The 25592-nt window shown below is 41.1% G+C and overlaps 1 protein-coding gene across 1 annotated transcript; it reads right to left on the bottom strand.

Annotated features, from left to right (window-relative positions):
• Positions 1-738: 738 nt before the first annotated feature.
• Positions 739-22941, bottom strand: LOC119647097 (indole-3-acetaldehyde oxidase-like). Its single transcript, XM_038047868.1, has 8 exons — positions 22839-22941; positions 18345-18517; positions 17560-18285; positions 17190-17420; positions 8000-9943; positions 1246-1723; positions 1079-1186; positions 739-1018 (listed from the first exon to the last, which is right to left on the bottom strand). The coding sequence occupies exons 1-8, from the start codon at positions 22876-22878 to the stop codon at positions 945-947; spliced, it is 3774 nt and encodes a 1257-aa protein (XP_037903796.1). The 5' UTR covers positions 22879-22941; the 3' UTR covers positions 739-944.
• Positions 22942-25592: the final 2651 nt, after the last annotated feature.

Raw genomic sequence — 25592 nt, 5'->3', positions numbered from 1 at the left:
AGTATAAAATATAATATGAAGCATATTATCTCCAAGTTTGATCAAAATGATACTATTAGTAACAAAGTTGCAGCAGTTCCAAGTTGCCTTCATCGTGTAAATTTACAACCCGAAGTACTAAATTTGATATGCAAAATGCATATTCTCAACGGGCTAGGTAGAAATAGGATAGTTCTACACTCAAATATATTCACACAAGAAACAAACAAAACCTTTCATACCTGAAGCGCCCAGCTTCCGGTTTCCCGTCTTGTTTGGTTTTTTTTTAAATATAAACAGGCCGGACAAAATACAACAGTAGAATTATGAGAGAGAATGGAAGGGGAAGGCAGGGATGTGAAAAAATTGCCCATAATAAGATGGATGGCAAAAAGACATCTACTCAAAGGCAAGGCAAATGACCACGGCCGAGAGAGCCCGAGGAAGAAGAATGGAACCGAGAACTTCTTCAAACCAAATACCAATAATTGCCTGGTTAACCTTTCGACTGTCTCCTATCTATCAACTCCACCTGCGAAAACAAGCTGAAATTTTTAACACAATTCAAATTTCACAACAACAACTGTAATGCAATTATTCAGCAGGCTTAATCGGCTTCACAGTCCTCTTCCAATTTCATGCAGCCTGCAAAGGTGGTTTCGGTATCTACTTATATATCTTCTTGTGCTGAAAACCTCAATATTCTAAGGATCATAGTGAAATAACGACGGGATTTCGTTTTTCAGCAACCATGTATTTTGCAATTAAAACACTTAACATTAGTGAGTATTTTATGACCTATAACCCGTTATTTAAACAAGAAAATTGAAACAGTGCACGATTAAAATATACCATTATTCTCTACTTCGACGTAGAAAGAACGCTTGTCGATTATTTTTGAATTTTTGTAAGATTTCTGCAATTCAAAACCTAAGCTGCAAGATACGGTTGGTAAAAGTTAGATCTTATGCATTTAACTTGAAATCATTCTTTGTGTGTCCCGCAGCCAGGGCAATATCTTCAATAGTTGTAGGAGCTCCTGTAGATCAAAATTCATAGGGGAATAGGGATTCCGACAAAAATCAATGACACGACTTACCCAGATGATACCACTCATCAATGCCAATATCTTCCCTCGCAGAGTTTAATGCATGACGTAAAGCAAATACTGCAGAGATTGACATGCAAGTGCCCATTTCACCAGTTGCTAAGGGTTTGTTTAGTATTATTTTAAGTCCTTTTCAGGTACCCATAAACAGTACTTACTCTTTGAACGTAAAAATCCTTTTGGGTTTGGCCGCTTTTGGAAGAGTTTTATTCGGAAATCAATTGGGATGTCCTTAGCGCCCGGTACATGGTACTCCCAAGTATCAAAAGTCTTCAGCTCCCCGGTTTGACGATCGTATACAAGCTTTTCTGTCAACCAGTACCCCAACCCCTGAACAAAGCCTCCTTCAATTTGTCCTACATCAATTAAAGGACTTAAGCTTTCGCCAGTGTCTTCTAATATATCTGCTCGGGTTATTTGCCACTTTCCAGTGAGAATATCCACCTCCATTTCGGTGCATGACATTCCCCATACGTCATATCCTTCTAAGTCTCCTTGTTTGTGGATTTGCCGTGAGAAAAGATTAACATTTTCTTCGTGGCTTTTCTGCACCACTTGCAGCCAGGTAGGGTTTTTCATTTTATCCCGAATAGGTTTCATTCTAGCCAATAATTGATTGCATGCTTTTCGAACACCCTAAAGGAAGTACGAATGTATTAATACGTGAAGTGTCAAAGCTGATTAAGGTTGGACTACAAGCCTATCAATACCAGCAACAATAATGTTCAGTTTAATTAGTTTGTAAGTATATATAGTATATATTATTCCTGTTCATATAGGGCATTTAGGTTTTTGCTTGCATAACAAAATTTCATATTCCTGTCAACAATTTCACTACCTTTCTAGTCAACTAAGCAAATTCAATATTAGTATTTAAGAAAGAAATTGTTAATGTTCTACACAGAGTAAATAAAGATTTCGACAGAGAACGTTGTGCCTTCTTATTTACTGCTCAAAGTATCATTTGAGGATTATACTTTTAAAGGTAATTCAATAATTTGAGGATTATTGAAGGAAGAAAAATATCTGTGCCTTAATTTTAAGGATGTTTGCACCAGCATTTGATATCATTTTCCAGTATTCAAAAGGCTGCACATTACGTTCTTGTAAAACGAAATGCATACAACTCCATTTACCCCCTCTCTTATGTTAAACTTATGTATATATTTCTTACAATGGAGTCCGGATTTCAATTTCGATCACTGCATATGTATATTTATCCTAATCAATCTCACACGCAACCTTCCTATGCGTATACATATATATAAATACACGTCTCGTCTCGAGAAACCGGGCCTGATATACATAACTAAAACAAGTCCGGAAACCAGAACCTGGCCGCTTCAGGCGGGGAGGAGGTTTTGTGTATTTTTTATATAAAAACATTGGACATTTGTCGCATTAGTACCTAGCGCGTAATGTATAAGCATGTATCATGTCAAAATATTCACTTTCGCGTGCGACCGACATTTAAAGTTGTAGAGTTGGCACTGAAGCGACGAATTTGATATATTATAACTTTGTCAGTAATACTGCGATATCCACCAAGCTTGGTAAAATCATGCTTTATATTATAGCCTATATTATTGCAAGATGAGCTGCAGTGTGTTTGGAGCTAATTACTAAGAATTATATTAATATTAATATTAATATTAGTATTATTAATAATATTAATAATTTGAACAGGTTTCGGTATGGAGGGCATTTCGGAACCTAAGCATTTTTCGGCTGGGTAGTTCTGAGCAAGGAGTTACCACTTTTCGGCTCCGCTGAAGTCAGAAGTGAGAAACATAAAGCGTGAAAAATACGCATGCAGTAGTGTTCAATTGTCCGAAACTACTCAAAACCTCTTCACAATTCTCGGACTGCACTATTATTAAGAATCTGCCGTACTATGCCGACGATAGATTTCGCGTTTTCTCGAATAATGGGAGAAATTCTAGGCGAATATGTACAACATTTAGGGGAATATGTACAACATTTAGGCGAATATGTACAACATTTGGGCGAATCCATGCCACTGGCTAGTGAAGGATATATATGATACTAAAAGTCTCCATAATCAGCATTAACTAGTATCTCTTTTTTAATTTTTTAAAGCTTTTCTTACGACGAACCCGGCAGCGACAAAGGAAAAACGATTTACGCATTTTCTCATGGAACGTGCGCTCCCTTAACGGCGATGAAGCTGCTGAGCTGCTAGCCTATACCCTGTCTCAACACAGGGCTGATGTAACAGCGTTACAGCAGATGCATTGGACGGGGACCGGTTTCCAGTAAACCATATGCTCGGAGTAGGTTTCCTAGTCAGCCAAAAAATGAAACCTGCTATTATCGGCTTTGGAAATATAAGCGAACGCCACTACAGAGGAGACTGCAGAGTCGGGGAAGGATACCTTCTACGAGGCAGTAGAACGAACCCTCGAAGCCTGTCCCAGATATGACATTAAAATCATACTTGGGGATTTTAACAGCCGAGTAGAGAAGGAGCCCGTATTCAGGCTATACGTTGGCTCCCATAGCATACATCAAAACACAAATGATAACGGACTGCCGATCACTCAATTAGCAGTGTCACACGTAATGGTGGTTGGAAGTACCTGGTTTGCGCGGAAAGCGGTTCACAAACATACGTGGGCTTCTCCAGACGAGACCACTTTCAACCAAATTGACCACGTGTTGATCGAACGTCGCCACCTCTCATCCTTGATTTATGTCAGAACATATATGGGGGCCAATATAGACTCGCATCACTATTTCGTTGGCATGGTGCTCCGAGCTCGAATAACAACAACACCCAAAATCCCCTCTGCCAATCAGGTGGGAGTTAACACTGAAGCCATCCACAACACAGCCCTCCGCCACACCTGTAAGAGGGGTTGGATGCCGCAGAAGAACTTTATTATCAATACGCCACAAACATACTTGGCCCCAGCCGCAAAAAGAGTCAGAATGGCTGATTTGACGATGAATGTAAGCTAGCAACAGAACGGAAGAATGCTGCATACCGAGTAATGCACGCGCAGAGACTTATGACGAATTCCGGCCAGCGGAGAAGCGACTTCACAGACGGAAAAAGGAAGCCTGGGAGAACAGAACTCGAAAAGTACAGGGAGCAACCGTACCAGGTCCGGAAGTTTTACCAACAAGTCAGCAGGATGAAGCCTTATACACCTCGATGCTCATCCTGCCAAGACAAAAAGGGAAATCTGATTTCCGACAGAATGGGCATATTGGAGCGATGGGTTGAGTATTTTATGAACTACTGAACAACCAGAACATCGGCGAGTTGGAGGGTCCCGCCAACTGAAGACGACGGACAAATAATGACACCACCAAGTATAGAAGAAATAGTCCGTGCCATTCATCGGCTTAAAAATCGTAAGTCGCCAGAAGCCGATGGAATTACAGCCGAATAGGTTAAATATGGAGGCGACCAATTACACCAAGTGGTTCATCAACTTGTGCTCAAGGTGTGGGACAGCGAATCAATGGCTGACGACTGGCAACGAGGCATGAGGCGCCTATAATAGCATAGCCAGGGTAAAACTGTACACGGCCATGAGAGAATTCGGCATCCCGACGAAATTGATAAGACTGACTAGGTTGATCCTGACCAATGAGCGAGGCCAGATAAAAACAATAGAATCACTCTCAAGACCATTCGACATCAACAACGGTCTACGGCAAGGGAATGCCCTATCATGTCCTCTTTAACCTGGCCCTCGAGAAAGTGATCCGTGACGCTGAGGTAAATGCAAGAGGTACGATCCTCTTTAAGTCCACCCAACTACTGCCCTATGCTGACGATATCGGCATCATTGGAAGAACGACCCGAGACGTACAAACTACGTTCATCCAGATCGAGCAGGCGGCGCGAGATCTTTCAATGCACATCAATGAAGGCAAGACAAAGTATATGGTGGTAACGTCAGCAACGAAATCCAACCAACCAACAACATCAAACCGTACTGGTCACCGTAACCTATTGAGCCGGATTTTATCCACAACCGGATGGTCATGGTATCGCTCATAGATTTCGCCGTTTTGTAGGCTACGGAATCATCCATCCTCATGTAGGGGGCCAAAAATTCTTCGGAGGACTCGTCTCTCGCACGCGGCCAAGAGTTCGCAATTTTTCTTGCTAGGAACCCAAGTTTCCGAAGAATACATGAGGACTGGCAAGATCATAGTCTTGTACAGTAAGAGCTTTGATCCTATGGTGAGACGTTTTGAGCGGAACAGTTTTTGTAAGCTGAAATAGGCCCTGTTGGCTGACAACAACCGTGCGCGGATTTCATCATCGTAGGTGTTATCGGTTGTGATTTTCTACCCTAGATAGGGGAAATTATCAACTTTCGTTTATATGTCGATCGCAAAAAACACCAGCTGTCGAACGTCGCTTCATCCAGATTGGGCTAATGCGTGAGACAATTGCATAGCGCATTTCTTCATTGCGCCCTGTGAGTTGGTGCCTAAATGAGTCTATAGAAATTTTTCGGCTAGAGACCTGCAAATTTTAAAACTTTGTTGGTACCAAAACGTCAATAATGCTTCGCATGACCTCATGGCTATCAAAAATGGACTATGATTAGTTTCTAGAATATGCGCATGCTCCTCGACAACGGGAATGATCCTCGAAATGCTGGCTTTCTCTAACTTGAGTGGAAATTCCGGCGACACAAACTGAACATTCTGTACCTAAGCGAAGAAAGACGATGGAACTCTACCCTCTTTCGGCAATATGCTTTTGTACTCTGGAAAACCAAGTGGTAGCAGACGCGAATCCGGTGTCGGGTTTCTTCTGCCGGTTAGCACAAGGAACGCTCTCATGACCTGGGAGCCGGTTTTTGACAGACTTGTAGTGGAGAAAGATGTCTTCTATGAGGAATGAATCGCGGTTCAGGGGAAGCTTCCTAAAGGTGAAATTGTGATCGTGATGGATGATCTGAATGCCAAGGTGGGATCTGACAACACCTTCCTCGAGCATGGGATGGGGAAGCTCGGTCTTGGCAACCTTAACGGTAGAAGGCATGTGGATTTTTACAATTTGCACCGCCTCGCCTTTGGTGGCGCACTGTTCGAGCACACAGCCTGCCATAAGTCAGTTGGATTTCATCTGACCGACATCGTACGAGCAATCAATGTAGTGAACACAAGGGAGAATTTGCCATTTCGCGGGAATCGAAAGATGTCGCAGGTCACAATGATTTCAGAGCTGTATACCGCATCACGAAACAGCTTGCATGTGGTTCCAGATCTTTTGATGGTCCTATAATGAACGTCAGTGGTCGACTGAGCACTTCACCATTGCCCTTAACCGTATTACATCCGTTAAGATTCCAAAAAAGGGCGCACGTTTTGAGTGTAATAATTGGATAGGTATTTGCGTGCTCCCTGTCGACGCTAAAATAATCCTGGAACGCTGTTCATTGATATGTTGCAGAATCTCGAAAGCTTTATCGACAGAAAGTAGGCTAGTTTCTACTCCAGATCCTCTTGCATTGACCACATCCACGCCATATGGATCATTTGGGAACATCGCGCGGAATTTAGATCTTTGCTGCATCTACTCTTCATCGATTTCGAGAAAGCTTTCAATAGCGTGAGTACCCTGTTCCCTCTAAAGTGCTCTACGTAGGAACGACTACGCTGGTGACATCTGTTTGCTCTTTCACCAAGGCATGGATTTTAGCCAAATTGTTCTAGACGCGGGAAGAGAGCCAAGTAGAATCAAATTGAAGATAAACACCAACAAAACCAAGGCTCTAAGTCTAACGAGTCTTCGCACTCTCCAGGAAGCGTTGTTTTTGTCATCGGCACCGAAATAGATGCCGCCCGATGCATTAGCAGCGCTAAATTTGCTTGCGCTGCCCTATCTAAAATCTAGAAATGCAACTATCTTAACACTTAGATCAAGTTGAGTCTGTTTTGTGCTAGTGTTCTTTCTATGTACTACATTCGAGTAGCACATAGAAAGTGAATACCACTGTTACTCAAAAGCTCCAAGCTTTCGTCAATACAAGGGGCACTTGGCGCAGAACAGTAGAGGACGAGTGCTAGCGTCTCGGGAAGTCGTGGGAGGAGCTGAAGTGAAGTGAATTCCAATTAACCGCGAGCGATGATGCATAAGTGTGGTTGACGCGCTATACCCCACCAACGGGTGAATAGCAGCCATATATAAGTTCTCCATTAGATTATAGCATTGACCTGAGATATTTAAATCGCTCAGTTCTGTTTCCGACAAAAAATCTGTTTTATTCAGATTCAATTTGAGACCGTGTTGCATGAGGTGATCTTTCCATTTTTAACAAGTTGCTTGAGACCATCTTCGCTATTAGACGCTAGGAAAATAACATCTGCATAACGCAGTGTATAGGGTGCTGGACCATGGATGCCCCGTATGGCAGTGTCCATAATAAAGACAAAAAGGAGTGGTGAAAGGACGTTTCCTTGATGAACACGGACGGAGACATGAAGCGGTTTTGATACACCCGCCACACTTAGAACTTTACTTTTCGGATCATGGTAGAACAATTTAGCCCAACGTGTCAGTTCAGTCAGTCAGTCTATATAGAAATACCTGCGTATATGCTTACTAGAAAAAAAAAACAGTTGTTAGCGAGTTAGCTACTAGGAAATAAAATCGTCATACTATTTTATTTTATTTAATACCTAGAAACACTGCAGTGATACATTTAGCTGGCTAACTGTGCTTGTTTGGACAAATTCCGAGATCATCAGTTTTAAAGAACTTGCAATAACGAAATTTCAAACACCGAAAATATGCTTAGTTAACATAGCAACCTATAAATGGCCTTTTAAAGCGAAATTCTGAAGCAATGTTAGTAACCAAAGAGCGAAATAAAGATACCAATCAGCAAAATGTAAATTCAATGTAAAAATACTTACATAACAAACAGTTTCGCTTGTTATACTCCCACCACTGCAAATGCTATTAGCTCCATCAAATGAGTTCGACGCCTTCACCGAGACCATCTCCAGTGGGATTCCAAGTGTATAGGCGGCAACTTGAGCAGCTTTCGTGTTGATTCCCTGCCCCATCTCGATTCCTCCATGACTAATAAGGACAGTCCCGTCATAGTGGTAAATCGCAACTGCAGCGGATATGTTCATTAAGTAGATAATAGGATACCGCATGAGAGATATTGCAATCCCACGCTTTCTCCACCGATTTTGCTCGTTGAAAGTGTTTATATCTTTGCGACGTTGTCGATAATCTGTATCTTTGATGAAATCTAGAAGCAAACGTCTCGCCTCGCTTCCTGAAGGAATGTTATTCAAACGGACGTCAACTGGATCCATTTTTACAGTCCAAGCAATATGTTCCATAACGTTTTCGGTCATAGCTATCCCTTCTAGTGTTCCAGGCGCACGACACCATGTATGAGAAGGCGCATCTGTGAGAACATTAGCACCATTGATGATCCAAGAAGAATTGCGTTGGTAACAATTAGCAACAGCCGGAATTGTGAAAGTCTCAACTGGACTCTCATTCACCGTAACGCCCATGTCCTCGTAAAAATTAAGAGTATAAGATTTCAGTTTCCCATCGTCACCCACAGAAAGTGTGTAATCACTGATGCAAGCGAATCTTTTTCCAGATATTCTCATATTATTTTCAACACTCTGGACAAATCGCACTGGACGATTTGATAACCAGCTCGCTAAAGCGCAACCCACTGCAACATGATTGGAACGAGATATTTTGCAGCCGAAGCTACCACCTAAACGACGAACATCAACTTCAATCTTATTATCTGGAATGTTTAAAGCGTTGGTGATACCGGCCTGGACTAAATCCATCCAATGTGTCGCTGAATACAAAAGTAGCCCACCTTCTCGAGGTATACAAACTGTAGAGTGAGATTCTATTGAAAAATGAAACTGGCCACCCATTTCAAAGTAACCTCGAATTCGTTTCCGTTTTGTCAAAGCATCTTCGGATTTCTCCACATCCACAAAATCTTCATCACTGTTATCATACTCAATGATGTGCCTTTGGTCAATCATATCTTTCACTGTTGGTTTGACTTTCTGTTCTACTGTCCTATGCTCGTATAATATACGAACCCTCGTAGATGCAAGTGTGGCTAATTCGTTTGATTTTGCCAAAATAACACCAACAGGTTGCGAATGATACTTCACTATATCAGCACAAAACAACTCCTCATTTTCGAAAATGTTAAAAAGCCCAACCGCAACAAAAGAGTTGGTTCCTGGTATGTCTTTCGCTGAGAAAAACGCAATGACTCCCGGCATAGCGAGGGCTTCAGAGGCATCAATTTGTGCGACAGTCGCATGAACTTTTGTGGCTGGAACAAATGCGGCCCAAACTTCACCTCTCATGTGCGGAATATCATTAGAGTAGTTTGCTTCACCCGAACACTGCCACAATGCTTCTAACTTCCGAACCGGTTGATTCACAGGCCATTTTTCCTTTCTGGTGTCAAAGAATTGTGACCCGCTTGAGAGCGGCCGTTTCAGTAAGTGGCCACCACTGCGATATGTTGGCTTTATAAAATTTTCCGGGGCATTTTTTAGTATAAACTTATAAAATAACCCAAGTGCCAATTTCCTACGATATTCTGGTGACGGTGCCGGCAAAACCCAATCGGGTTGCAGTTCAGTATCTAAAATTTCAACTGCTTGTGCGAAAGTCTCCGGGTCAAAAAGTTTGCGACCTTTGAAAAAGTCTGCAGTCGCTTCAGATATCGTAAAATGTGGATTTATTCCCCCGAATACTATCCTCGATGATTTAACCTGTGATCCAGAAAATGTGAAAAGAAATCCAGCATTTACAAAGGCATGCGCATGTTGAGCCCGTGGTAAAATCTGCAAATATTCGAAAAATATAGTAAATAGTAATTCCAAAGGATTCCCTGGGAATAGTTCCTTCTTTAAGATTTTAAGAATATTTGGACGCCGAACCCGCTATGGTATGCGATCAGCAAAGTACAGCATTAAATCAAAAGAGCAGCCTTGATCCAATAAGAATTCCAGGAAATGGAAGAAACTGGAATTCTTATTGACTACAATGGGGTGCTTACGCGGTCCTCGAAAGAGAACAAAGCTTGAGGATTACAAAATTTCCATAACACAAGAACGAACATTTTCAACCAATTTCTGGCCTACTGTATGTCACCAGATATACGTAAACCATGTTCTTGCATGATTGAGGGTACTTTGGTTGATGACGACATTACACAAGTCAAACTAATCATCGTATAACCAGTCAGGAAACCAAAAGCTGGATGCTTCTGGAAGGTTTTGTGTATTTCTCATATAAGAATATTTGAATAGATATTTGTCCCATCCGCACCTACATAGCTGGGATTGATAACTTTGATATATTTAACTTTGTTAATAACAGTGCAGTAGGGGTGAAAGGGTAGTATATGTGAATTGGTACCCACGATAGAGCATAAAACCTGAAAAACACGTGGTGAACCAAAACCAACAGCTCTACTACCAAACCCTAGCTCCACCTCCACGTGGTGACCGCTGGGAGTTCTTTCTTTCTGAAAAACTGCAGACGGAGAAGGATGAAGGCGAGTCTCCCGCGCCTAAAAACGGGACAAATTGTACCAACTGGTCCTCCAGGTTCGGGATTGGGTAGGGCTGACAACCCTACACGGAAAACAACTTGATACGAAGCCACAACAGGAGCCTCGGACTGGACGGATTTTACAATGACGAACCCGGCAACGACAACGGAATAACGACTTGCGCATTTTCTCATGGAACGTGCGCTCCCAGTACAGAGATGAACCTGATGACCAGCTAACCGATACCCTGTCCCAATATAGGGCTGATGTAACAGCTGTGCAGGAGATGCTACACCATATATTATATTATACTGGCCATCCAGTAAACCATGTGATCGGAGTAGGTTTCTTAGTCAGTCCAAAAAATGAAACCTGCTGTTATCGGCTTTGAAAACATAAGCGAACGGCTATGCACTCTGCGCTTGCGAGGCAAGTTTAGAAATATAAGCCTCGTTAACGATTCACGCCCCTACAGAGGAGACTGCAGAGTCGGAGAAGGATACCTTCTACGAGGCAGTTGCGCGGACCCTCGAAGAATGTCCCAAGCATGACATGAAAATCATACTTGGGGATTTTAACAGCCAAGTAGGGAAGGAGCCAACGTATCAGCGATACGTTGGCTCCCACAGCTTACATCAAAACACGAATGATACGGACTGCGGATCATTCAATTAGCAGGGTCACACGAAATGGCTGTACCTGGTTTGTACGGAAAGCGGTCCACAAACATACGTGGGCCTCTCCAAATTGACCACTGTGCTGATCGAACACCGCCACCTCCAAGCTTAATGAATGTCAGAATATATAGGGGGCCCAATATAGATTCGGATCACTATTTCGTTGGCATGGTACTCCGAACTCGAATAACGACACCACCCAGAATCCCCTCTGACAATCAAGTGAGAGTTAACACTGAAGCCATCCACAACACAGCCCTCCGTGACACCTATAAGAGGGAAATGGATGCCGGCAATAACTGCAGTCAACAAGAGATCCAGGAGATTCAGTATCAACAAATAATCTTCACTAATCACCTGAAGAACCATAAATACGGCCACAAACATACTTGGCCCCAGCCGCAAAAAGATTCGGAACGGCTAGTTTGACGATGAATGTAAGCGAGCAACGGCAATGGAAGAATGCTGCATACTGAGTGATGCTGCATTTTCAAAGAACCCGAGCACGCGCCGAGACTTATCACGAATTCCGTCGAGCGGAAAAGCGACTTCAGCAGACGGGAAAAGGAAGCCTGGGAGAATGAACAAGTCTATGAACTCGAAAAGTGCAGGGAGCAATCGCACCAGGCACGCAAGTTTTACCAACAAGTCAGTAGGATGAAGCCTTATACACCTGAATGTTCAGCCTGCCGAGACAAAAAGGGAAATCTGATTTCCGACAGAATGGGCATATTGGAGCGATGGGTTGAGTGCTTTGATGACCTACTGAACAACCAGAACATCGGCGAGTTGGAGGTCCCGCCAACTGAAGACTAACAGTGAAAACCAACTGAAATACTGCCACCACCAAGTACAGGAGAAACAGTCCGTGCCATTCATCGGCTTAAAAATCATAAGTCGCCAGAAGCTGATGGAATTACAGCCGAATTGGTTAAATATGGAGGCGACCAGTTACACCAAGTGGTTCATCAACTTGTGCTCAAGGTGTAGGACAGCGAATCAATGGCTGACGATTGGCGAAAAGCCACTATCTGTCTCATACATAAAAAGGAAGATATCACAGAGTGCAGCAATTATAGAGGTATCACGTTATTGAGTACCATCTATAAGATATCCTCTGCTATCTTACTAGGACGGATAGCCCCATACGCCCAGAACATCAGTAACAGATCAGACTTGCTCTCTGCGGCAAGCGATGGAAAAACTGTTGGAATATGGACACCAGTTGCACCATCTCTTGGTCGCCAAGATAAAACTGTACGCGGCTATGAGAGAATTCGGTATCCTGATGAAATTGATAAGACTGACTAGATGATTGACCCTGGCCAATGTGCGAGGCCAGATAAAAGCAGCAGGATCAGTCTCAAGACCATTCGACATGAACAACGATCTACGGACAAGGGGATGCCCTATCATGTCCTCTTTAACCTGGCCTCGAGAAAGTGATCCGTGATGCTGAGGTAAATGCAAGAGGTACGATCGTCTTTAAGTACACCCAACTACTGGCCTATGCTGACGATATCGACATCATGGGAAGAACGACCCGAGACGTATAAACTGTCTTCATCCAGATCGAGCAGGCGGCGCGAAGGATCTTGGGCTGCACATCAATGAAGGCAAGACAAAGTATATGGTGGCAATTTCAGCACCAAAAACCAATCAACCAACAACATCAAACCGCACTGGTCAAACGGGAAAAATAAAGATAGGAGACTACCACTTTGAGGACCGTTAATAACTTCTCCAATCTAGGGTCGAAACCGATAACAGCTACGGTCATGAAATCCGTGCACAAAAACTGTTTCACTCGAAACGTCTCACCATCGGGTCAAAGCTCTTACTGTACAGGACGATGATCTTGCCAGTACTAATGTATTCTTCGGAGACTTGAGTTCTTAGCAAGAAAAATTGCGAAATCTTGATCGCGTTCGAGAGAAGAATGTTCGAAGAATTTTAGGCTCCTACATGAGGATGGACAATTCCGTAGCCTACATAACGACGAAATCTATGAGCGATACAATGACCGTCCGGTCGTGGATAAAATCCGGCTGAATAGGTTACCGTAGGCGGGTCACTTAATCCATATGGATGAGGATGATCCAGCGCGGAAAGTCTATAAGGGCAATATCTATGATTTTTCGGTTCAATAGCTTCTGAGAATTGGTCCGTGAAAGAAATCATCACTTTCTAGCCACCGCAGTCTTCCATTTAACAACAAATGTCACAACTGATTTGGAAAGTACTAATCTGTCTGTCTGGCTGTCTGTCTGTCACACGCACTTTTCTCAGAAACGGCTATACCGCTTGACACGAAATTCGGTGGGAATGTGGGAACTGTGAACCCCCAGACATGCAGTGAGTGATATCCTTCTACGTTGAGATTTAGGGGGGTCCCCATACATATAAAAGGGGAGTGTAAAATTTTTTTCTCACCGAATATAGACATCTGGGGTATCAAATGAAAGGTCTCGATTAGAACTCTTCGAGGCTGGTCTTAGTTTCGACATTTGTTGAGAAAGCGGGGAGTGGGAGGGGTGGAAAGTGATGATTTCTTTAACGGAGCCATTCTCAGAAACTACCCAACCGGAAAATCTGAAAAAATCACGAAGCTGCCTCTGTATGGTGTCCTAGGCCTCAAAAACTCTCCACATCGATATCTCTTCAAATTAACTTAATAATAGTATATTACCATATTTTTGGTGAAATTGAGTAAAACCCCCCTTAAGTTTATCCCCGAGTTATAAAAGTTGGTAGTAGTATAAACTATAATATAAGCATATTATCCCCAAGTTTGATCAAAATCATGCTATTGGTAACAAGGTTACCGTAGCTCAAATTTGACTTGACGTGTAAATTTACTGTAACTGAATATCATTATCTCACTAAAGTGGGTAGTCAGACATGCTAAAAGCATATACATAACGGGCTACGTACAAATGGGATAGTTCTACACTCAAATGTACTCACAGAAGAAGCAAATGAAACCTTTCATACCTGAAGCGCCAAGCTTCCGGTTTCCCGACTACATTACATGTTTACATACTCTTTTGAGATTTCTTGGTCGCAATAATTAATTGGAATCCAATCATATATTAATCAACAACTGGACAACTTTTAAGATTTAAAGTTAGAAACAAAAGAGTGATGCGACATTATTCCGCTGATGGTAACTAGAGTTCTCCAACTCCAACTTCAAATTTTATCTGAAGCCAAAAAGCTTTTAATTTTACATTATTAAATTATTTTCTAAGAATATGAACCTGGATGCAGATGAAAACAATAAAAATCAAAAACATTGCAGCTCTTGAAAAGAAAATTTCGATTTTCGCCACCTTTTTTTAAAAATAATGCAAAAAACACACAGGAGTCATATTTCATTTCATATTGATCGTTTTATTACTTTACTTTAAAATGTCATTGAGAGAAAAAAATGTTTAAAAAGTCGCCTTTGAGATAAGAAGAAGACGAAAAGAAGAACTGACGCCAAGTAATTATAAATACGCTAGTTATTTAAAACGATAACCTTCTGGGCGTTCAAACCTGCACCCAATAATCGCTTGGTTCTACCCTCATAAAATCTAAAGGAAAATTACCTCCTAATGTGGCTTCCCCCCTTGACGGGGGCAAGTAGCAAAATTAAGTTTGATTAGTTTAAATTCCGTATTTCGTCCACGCGTTTGCATGTTAAGATACAGTCGAACCTCTCCACCGACAATCAAAATCTTACAATTTGCACTGAAGTGACAAGTTTGGTCTATTATAATTTTGTAAGTAATAGTGCGATTTCCACAAAACTTGGTAGGACTATTTTTTATATTGCAACATATATTGCTACATTTCATGATTCTAGGATGAACTTAAAGAGTTTTTTTAATAAATTATTAAATATTATAGCTAACATACTGTTATTAACTTTCTTTGAAAACATATCGGAATGGGGGATATTTCGGAGTCTAGGCATCGTATAGTGGCAGCTTCGTATTTTTTTCCAGATTTTTGGGTTGTGTAGGTTCTGAGAAGGTGTCCGTGAAAGAAATAGCCGTTTTTTAGCCCCCACTCTGCTGCCTTGTGCATTAAATTGAAAAACTCAGCTTTCAATAATAGTATGTTAGGAGCATGTATGGAGACGGTCATGTGGGGCATCAAATGAAAGGGTTCGATTAGTACTTATGAAAATGTCTTACTTCTCTTCGTCTCTCATATTGGATGGAACATAAAGGAGTGAGGACTCACAATGTGTGCCCTAAAAAATCCAACCAAAAAATCTGAAAAAGAAGTGGTGCATCTCTACGAAATCCAAGCCTCAAAATGCGTTCGGTTCAGATATCTGCACAAATAAAGTTAACAATAGTATATTTCTATATTTTAGAAATTTACTCGGCCTTATCCTTAGGCTCATTCTAGAAGTACAAAATTTAGTTTTGGTGTAAGGGATAACATTAGGTACAACGAAGTTATAGAGGGTGACACTTGCCATTTTTTGTGCATTTCGTGCATCCTACAACGCGTATGATATCACATATCAGCTCGTCATTACCACAACAAAGTGAGATGATATGAATAGAGGTTCGCAAAGAAATATTTTGTTTCAGTTTTTTTAGTCATTTGTATATCAATATCAATTATCCGAGGCAGCCATATGCGTGTATATACGTGGTAGTAAAGTTTGCGGGTAGTGTCTAATTCAGATAGATGTATTTCTACATTAAACCCGCCGGTCTTCAAAGCATACGTACTATATATGTACATATGTATGAAGAGAATCGCAAATATGGGTACCATCAATTTATATACGTACATATATATGTACAGTATTCGATAATAAGCAAGCAGTTTGAATTGTTCTATTTTCAGAACCGCGGTTCAAAAAGAGGCTTGGGATTTATAAAAAAATTAAATCTGGAAAAAGCACAGCAATCAAGAAGCGATAAATGACTGGCTTAACGGACTTCCTTCAATATTGCCTTATAATTCGACTGCTGAAGATATAAACGATAACAGTATTTGTCAAAAGTGCTTTCCGAAGAGCAGGCTAGTGCTAAAATGATTTAAATGGTTTGACAGAAAACATATGTAGCAAAAACTAACATAGCTGGTTCAGACAAGTTGAAGTCCTCAAGAAAAGGAGAAGTAAAAAATGTCATTGTTTTCAACGTAATTTATCCCATGCCTACCAAAATTACAAGTTGTTTCAAAAGTTTCGAGAAATTTAAGTGGGATGACCATGATTATTTGCCACATGCTTTTTTCCAACGCATGGTCGGAAACAACGAGAACCAAACAGGAGGAATTTGGTAGTAATGTCAATTGTTCTCCTATAATGAACTACGTTCCGATTGACGACAATGCAGTAATAACTGATATTCTTAATGGACGACGAATTCTGGAACGTGTTTGCCAAATAGCAACAAACGACAACGGCGGTGAGAATGATAATGACATTTCAATAAAAATGCCTGATAGAGAAGAAATCAACCAATCAATCGCTAATTTTTCAAATGTACTGGGCGGAGTACAATATTCTTCGCATCGAATAGAAAAATTTTTCGACAAAATTTAATTTTTAATTCTTTAAGTCGAACTCTCTATAACTAGAACGATTTTTCTTTGCAAATGAGCATTCGACTTAGGAGGTTTTACTGTATTTTAAAATTGTGATATCATTAATAAAACATTATTTCATCCAATCGTTGTTATATCCACTCGCCTCTAATTGATAACACTCGAACTGTTTAATTGAATTTATCACCATCACGGAATAGGAGAGCTTTTCAAGTTGAACGTTCTAAATATTGTTACATATTTCCTTTTCGCTGTCTGGAGAATGTGTATCTAGCAATTGCAGACTTTGCTTACCTTATATGCACCATACAAAGTTGTATTTTTATCCCACTGGGGCAGGATGAGCTTCACAATTACTTGACGCCTCATGTCGTAATTCAGAAATTCCTGCAGTGTTCCTTCTACCTGAGAGGAAGAGTTGGCAACTACAATTCGGGTTCCAATAGTTAACAGCATCGTGAATATGTCCGAAACGAACTCGTTGTGAGCATGCTTGATCATCAGATTGCCAGCAATCGTTCCAAACTAAATAATACAATATATAGAACCGTTCAAAAACCAAGTTGAAAAAAAAATCCAACTCAAAAATGGTACAACATAAATTGTTAATTATTCAGTATTCAACAAATTCAGCAACAGCATTAAAATTGTAAAGAATACTTACATTCCGAACTTGTACGCTAGCCACCAAATCCAAATGTTTCAAAGTTTCCTTAAAGTATTCAAATCCAGGTTTAGCCGATGCTTCCTGCAACACCCTCATCATTTCTGTCAACGGCATGTTTCCCCCCAACTCAACAATGTCCCCAATGTTATAGCTGCGAAGCTCCATCACATTATTCACATCAATAAAAATTTCAATATCAGGATCTCTTCGGTAAACTCCATGGGCTGTGCCTCCAGCAACCAGCATATAACGACTGTCATGAATGTTATCCAGAATGTGGAAAATCTCTGCCAAACTTTGCGGATGGTACCACAGTCGGTGATCATCTATCTTTACAGTTTTCGGAATCTGACACTTTCTACCACAAACTTTTCCTACCTTCGGACAAAGCCGCAAATCTTCGATGTCATACTCCTTGTCGACGAACTCATATTCACAATCGGATGCGAATGATTTCATTGTGTCAAGAATTGGTCGATAGCCTGTGCATCTACACAAGTTGCCACCAAAGCTGTTCTCTATTTGCCCTGAAGAAACTGATCCCCCAAATGCTTCTAAAAGGCTGTACATATTCATTATCATTCCTGGGGAACAATATCCACATTGGGTGCCATTGAAGTGAGCTAGCCGTTCTTGCAATGGGTGGTAGCCAGTATGTCGGTCTCCCAACCCTTCGATTGTTACTACATCCCAATTATTACATACGTTCAAAAGAGTGAGACACTGAAAAGGAGTTAGAAACTCTAAGCAAATTATGGGTTGACAAGTTTTATAGTTTTTACCGAGTTCGCTGCTCGACTGTAGTACTGATTAGACACCGGATGATGCGTTCGAATGGTAACGGTACAGCAACCACATCCTCCTGCCAAACAATAGAATTTGGTTCCGAACAACTTAGCATATTCACGGATGAATGTGTTTAAGGTGATGTCGGCAGGATATTCTTCACATTTCACTAAATAAACAAAAAACATGTGCTTACAAAATATTTCTTGGCAGGATTTCTTTAATATATCTCGCTAAGTTTTGGAAAACATCGGCCCCAGTGCTCTACATATTTATATGATGGCGCTTATCAGAATCGTCACTTTTTATGGTGAAGACTACATTTACGTTATCACTTTTCTACTTCACGGTCAACCATTAAAACAATAGCTGAGAAAAGCCACTCGATTTTCCGAAGCAAAAGTAAGTAAGTTAACATATTATTATATTGCAAGTTATCATACTCTCGGTACATGCCGGATTTTACCTAATACTAGCACTAAGTGCCAAGCATTTAGGCTCGGACGATCCTACCTACTTAAAAACCAAATGGGCGCTAGTGGTGGTGGCCGGTGGTAGGCCAATGGGAGAATCCGTCGAGAACTCGCCGCAACATCGAGCACGTATGCAGAATAGTGTACTTCTGCATGGTTTAAACCAAACTTTGCGAAAATCCCAGGACATCAAGGGAAGCCGTGAGGGATTTAGGTACAATACCTGTGGCTGACAATATTATGGGGACTACAACCACCCGCTCGAGGCGCCAAATTTCTTTGATTTCCCGAGCCAGTGGGTCATAGTTCACCTTCTTGTCCACGTATTTCCGTTCAATGTTGTTATTATGGGGGATAGCAACATCAATTATATACGCGGAGCGACTCGTCTTGTCAACTAACAGTACGTCAGGCTGGTTATGTGCAGTATGACCTTGCCGGTCCCAATACATGCTGTAAGTAGAACTATCAAGTACTGCTTGCGACTCATATCGATAAACCGGACATGTTCCCGTGATCAGCCCATGCTTGTATGCAAGGATTTCATGGATAACCTTACATACAGCATTATGCCTGGTGATGTATTGCACCAGTCCCGTAACAGTACAGCCAGAAATGAGATGGTCCAAAGTCTCTAACGCCGAACCACACATTCTGCACTGGTCGCTTTCCACCCGTTCTTTTATGATGAGCTTTTTATAAGTTCGGTTGGCGACCACACCGTTCTGTATAGCACACATGAATCCCTCCGTCTCAGCAAAGAGCTCCCCAGCACACAGTCATCTGTTCGACAAATGACTGCCAAAAACAATTCACGTGTTTACCGTACATTGCCTTCGACTTCCATTCACCGATCCGCTGTTAGTCCAACTTCACCCCACTCAGAGGATTGAAAGATCGATCCTTCAAGTTAAGTGGAGTCAGCCCACAGTCTGCCTTACAGACAGCCGCATGCAAGAGACTTGCTGTAAAAATAAGCGCATATCGCGTCAACTTGGCGATGACGTTGTCCCGCCGCGTCAACCACGCCCTTACCCCCGATATCACGAGATAGGTTCATCCGCTTCACGACAGAGTTTGGATGATGTATTCGAAATTTGAACATAGTTGTCCGTATCCGCCGCTGGACGTTTTCCAGATCGGTCTTCGTCCACGGCAATTTTCCGAATGCATAAGCCAGTGAAGGGATAGCGAATACATTCAACGCGCTTATTTTATTCTTCCCCGAGAGATGCGATTTCAGCACCAGCTTTACACGTCGCAGGAATTCGGACAGCAGAGCATCCTTCAGATCACCAACTCGAGCATGGGCTCCTTGCAGAATACCTAGATACTTGTAGAAGTCTGTCTCGGTCATAGCTTCAATATGGAGGTCACCAATGCTATATCCGGCATGAGGCTCGTGATGACATTTGCGGATGGCTTGGATTCGACATTTGTCTAATCCAAACTCCATCCGAATATCACGGCTGAACATGTCTATTATTTACAAAAGACTTCGAAGGTGGTCGTCAGTGCCAGCATACAGCTTGATGTCATCTAAGTACATTAAGTGTGCCAGTTCGCACTTAGCAGGTAGGCCATACTTGATTGCAAAACTATGCCCTCTAGTATCATTCAGTAGCCATGAAAGGGGGATCAGTGCCATACAAAACCAAAGGGGACTCAATGAATCCCCCTGGAAGATGTCCCTCCGTATACGGATGGGCATCTTCTACGTATGGGGTATTAGCACCCTCAAAGCAGGAACTATGAGCGCTAACGCAAGTGGTGAGTTACATCGTTCTATGTGGAACTTAAGATGGGAGATCGCCATATATGCAAAAGGGGGTGTACATTTTTTTTCACGAAATATGGTCATATGAGAGATATGAGATATCAAATGAAAAGTCTCGATTAGCACTTTCCAGAACAAGTCCAACAGGCGAGTAAAGGGGTCACAAAGGAAATACTTAAATTAATGGAAAATTCTCAGAAACTACCCACCAATCTGCAAAAGAAATCATGATGAGAGCCAACATGACATCTGGAATATATATCTACTAAAACATATAATAATCATAAGTTCATCCTAGACCCGTAAAAATAATAAAATAATATATGCATTAATATAGGCTTTAATGTGGAGCAGCCAACTGGAAAGTTTGGGAGAAATTCTACTATTATTAGCAGAGTTACATTAGGTCAAAGTTGCCTCTTTTGCATCAAATTGGTGCTCCCTAGGGGATAAAATGTCGGTATCACATCGAATTGAATATCGTGTAAGTTCAAAGTATATACACTACAAGCTACGTATTATATAAATTGAACCATCGTGTACCCGAATAGTATTACATGAAAGATCAACAAAACCTTTCATTCTTGGGGCGCCGATCTTCCAGTTTCTCGACTTGGTATTGAATTGTTTCTATTTTATAGACGCGTTGAACTCAAAAGTAGATGTGGAACGAGAAATTAACAAAGCTTTCCAAACTACAAAGAAAAATCATTTACGAAAAATTTGGATTTTTAAAATAAGAGCATTTCCAATGATGAAATGAATTTTGTTTGATTTTTTGTGTACTAATACGGTTAGCTTATTTTTGTAATTTGACTGAACTATGAACTGCAAAAGCTCTGTATTTCGCATTCCGTAAGAATCAAAATACAAATTGAATTTGAGAAAATATAAAGCTTGAAACATTGGAATACTTTTTTTGTTGATTCACCTCACACTCTTTTAGCAACAAAAATTTAAGTTTCGAAACTAATTCCGCGGAATTACAAAAGGGGTCAGTGCCCCCAGCGGTAACTATGTTACCAGTACTCAAATATAGTAACCACTAGTTGAAAAATAATTAATTGATAAGAACTAGTTGTATATCATTCGGAAATATATAGTTCAAAATTAGTCGCAGAACTAGATCTTTGCCCTACAGGGATACACAACAGCAATACTATCAAGGATGCGCAGAACCCTTAAAACCCTTAAAAACCCAAAGCTGTACACAGATTCTCTAAATCATCTGATTTCAAAGCTTTTGGACGCTGTAAATCTAGTAGGGAAAAGCAAACATTTTTTTTTTCGTGCAAAGTAGTAATTTGACTAGAAAGGGCAACTTTGATCTACTGTAACTTTGTTACTGATAGTAGAATTTCCGCCACACTTTCCAGTATGTTGCTCCCTATCAACCGCTACCTTCTTATTTTATGGACGTAGAAAGAACTTATTTGGGCAGATCTCGTAGAGGGCTAAATACCACGCGTGCGGACCATCATAACTTTTTCTGATCTTTCGGTTGGGTAGTTTCTGAGAACAGGTCCTTGAAATAATTGACCCTTTTCGAACCCCCTTATTCCTCTCCTTTCAAATGAATGTCAAAACTAATATCTGCCGCGAAAAGAACTAGTCGAGACCATTATTTCACTATATTCGGTGAAGAAAATATGTACAACCTCCTTTTACATAGGGGTATAGGGACAGGCAGTGAACCGATTTTAATAATGTTTTGTTTTAAGCAAAACCTTGAAAATGAAGCTCAACCAATAAGATACGAGGTGAGATAACAGAATATTAGGCAGAGAAACGGCGTGACGTCAGAGTTTTTCCTCCACTATAAAACTTTTAAAAGGACGAACGCATCCAATTCATGCCTAACTATAACACAATAACACTGTTACACTATTGGAAATTATAAAGGATATTTTTTGATAACAATAATGAACAAATCTTCTGCAGTCTGCTTCACTTTTCTATTCTTTCCATGGAGATACCTGTAGGTAACTCATGAGTAGAATCATTAAGCGCTCCGCAAATTCCTTTGGTTATCAAAGGAAGAATCGAAGACCAAATTATCACTTTTGCGTTTATTACTTCTAGATCAGAATCTAGATCAGAATCAGACGCGCAAATATTCTCGGGTCCTATCAAAGGGTGAAGCAATCTTAATTTACGTTGTGGGGCTCTACCACCGAACAAATTACAAGACATGAAGGGAAAGCTTCTTAAGCACGATTACATTTAACGTTTTTAGTCACCTGAATATAGTTTTCCGTTAATAGTGAGATCGATCGACATTGTCCCAAGTTCAGATAAATGCAACTGTTCCTTGATCTTGAGCGGCCGAGGCGATGAGGAAAGTTGAACTAGGTGGATAATATTCCAGACAAAGTGGTTTGGCAATATTATTTCTTTCAAGCTACGTACATACCAGTATAATGCAAAAAAACTAGTTACAGACCAGTGAACTCAGTTTTGTCGGCAGTCATAACAACTTTACGTTGCATTTACGTCTGCTGGTATCCGAAATGATTTAAATTTCTGATGCAGAGATAAATTAACTCATCTCATTACATACAAACAGCCACGAAGACATATCCATCCAGTTTAAAAGATGAGATGCCAAAACAATCGTCTGTGTGCGGAGTAGTGCTGAAATGTAGTACATGTAAGCATGTACAAGGTCATGCCATATAAATGTCTGCTATCTGCACATAATATACTAAGATCCCAAAAATGTCACCGCGAAGAGTGGAAACGAAGTGCAATTTACGGCGTATAATGAACGAGTTCTTGGTTCAGGCATCATTTGCATACTTCTTACCTCACAGTTACATATTGGGTTGGGGAAAAAGTAATGTCGTATTTGTGATCGAATTTTAACTCTTTATTTAACATACTTACAATTATCCGATTTAAGTCAAATATGTGTCGTTTTGTTCGCAAACTTGTTGCCATTTAGAAGACAACTCCGTTATTCCCCTCTAATAAAACCCCCCTCCTTATTTGCAAAAAACTCAGACAGCCAGTACTCGCAAGCTTCTTTTGAGGTGAACTTAGTAGCACCCAGAGCGTTTTGCATGGACCGGAAGAAATGGTAATCACTTGGTGCCAGGTCCGGACTATACGGTGGGTGCAATAGGATATCCCATCCGAGCTCCCATAGATTCTGGCGGGTCATCAAAGATGTGTAAGGCCGAGCGTTGTCCATGGTGGAACAGAATACCATTCGTATTGACCAATCCTGGCCGCTTCTGGTCAATCAGCCTGCTTCAAAGGGTCGAGTTGCTCACAGTAGAGGAACCGAATTGAGGGTCTGGCCATAGTTGAGCAGCTCATAGTGGATGATTCCCTTCCAATCCCACCAAACACTCAGCACAACCTTCCTGGCCGTCAATCCAGGCTTGGCGATGATTTGGGCCGACTCGCCGCGCTTCGACCACGATCTTTTTCAGCTTGAGATTTTCGTACGTGATCCAGCTTTTCATCACCAGCTCACCATCCGCTTCAAAAATGGGTCGAATTCGTTCCGTTTCAGCAGTGCATCGCAGGCGTTGATTCGGTCCAAGAGATTTTTTTGTGTCAACTCGTGTGGCACCCAAACATCCAGCTTTTTTTGGAATCCAATCTTCTGAAAATGGTTCCAAACGGTTTTATGGTCTATACCCAGTTCCAGGACGAATCGAGCGAATGCTTACATGCCGGTTTACTTGGATAATTTCGAAGATTTTATCGGTTTCTACGACGATTGGCTACCAGTACGGGGTACCTTCGACATCCACTACACCAGAACGAAATCGATCGCAACCAACGCTGTCCTGTGCGAATCGTTACAGTATCGGACCCATAAACTTCACACATTTTTTTGGCCGCCTTCAGTTGCATTTTTATCTCTCAGGTAGTAAAAATGTAAAATATGACGAATTTCTTCTTTGGTGGACTCCATCTTTGACGCGCCATAACTTGAGACTGAAACTTACGATCATAAAACTGTCAGAGAGACACCTGTAGCCCAGATTGTCGTCTTCAAATTGACGTATAGTATGACCCGATGCGATAAGTACAACACAAGATATGTTTAAGTGTCGCCATCTATTGACAAAATACGGCATTACTTTTTCCCCAACCTAATATTTTCAATTAATGAATGCAGGTGCACGCTACATTTAGGAGTTTGGTCCTTCGTCACATCCGATGGTTTTGTAAGACTTCTACTTTGTAAGTTCACAGCATAACCAGTAATAGTAATCCCAGCGTTCAGTGACGGTGACCGTCCCGCTGTTCCCTTCTTCATTCTCCGATCATCTGCTGTATTGATAAAACTTCGCTTATCCTTCGAAAACTATCACGCAGCTTCAATTTCCGCACTCTAGTCAATGAATAGGAAATAGAAATGATGATTAGATAAAATTTTGCAGTTTGTATGCAATAATCTGCAAACTTGCCCAGATGGGCTTTAGATATCATTTCGAGGATGCCATTGATTCGATAAATCAAATTAAAATCAACTTCAGGTTTTTTTTTCGCAGCTAATTCAGGATTGGACAAAAAATCTTCTGTTAGTTCTTCCATCATTAACCTTTTTTCCTTTTTTCATTAATCTTTTTTCCTCTCCATAACGACGCGTTTGCCATCATCAGATCTTAACTATCACTTTTCCGTTAGGGGTTTATATGCAATATACTCCAAAAGAGACTGCATTCAGTGTAGCCCGGAGTAGCCCTATGAATCTAGCACCTAATTGTTGACGTAGTTTGTGTAGCGTCACTATGCACTTCTGCCTCTAGCATTGTAAGCGTCATTGTATGTTTTACGCAATACAACTTTCGATCCACATCATATTTTGTAACGTTTTGATGACACTCAATCTCTTCTCGATTTATACCCACAGTTTTTTTTACGAATCGACATGTTGATGAGAAAGCAGAGGTAGCAGTGGATATGTCACTCATTGAGGAAGGCAACATCTCCATTGCATGGCATAGCTAAGACCAGTACACCAAGATGGCCGA

The sequence above is a fragment of the Hermetia illucens genome, chromosome 1 (genome assembly GCF_905115235.1).
Source record: "Hermetia illucens chromosome 1, iHerIll2.2.curated.20191125, whole genome shotgun sequence".
Lineage (NCBI taxonomy): Eukaryota > Metazoa > Arthropoda > Insecta > Diptera > Stratiomyidae > Hermetia > Hermetia illucens.
The sequence above is the reverse complement of the archived record's forward strand: the minus strand, read 5'-3'. Positions and strand labels throughout refer to the sequence as shown.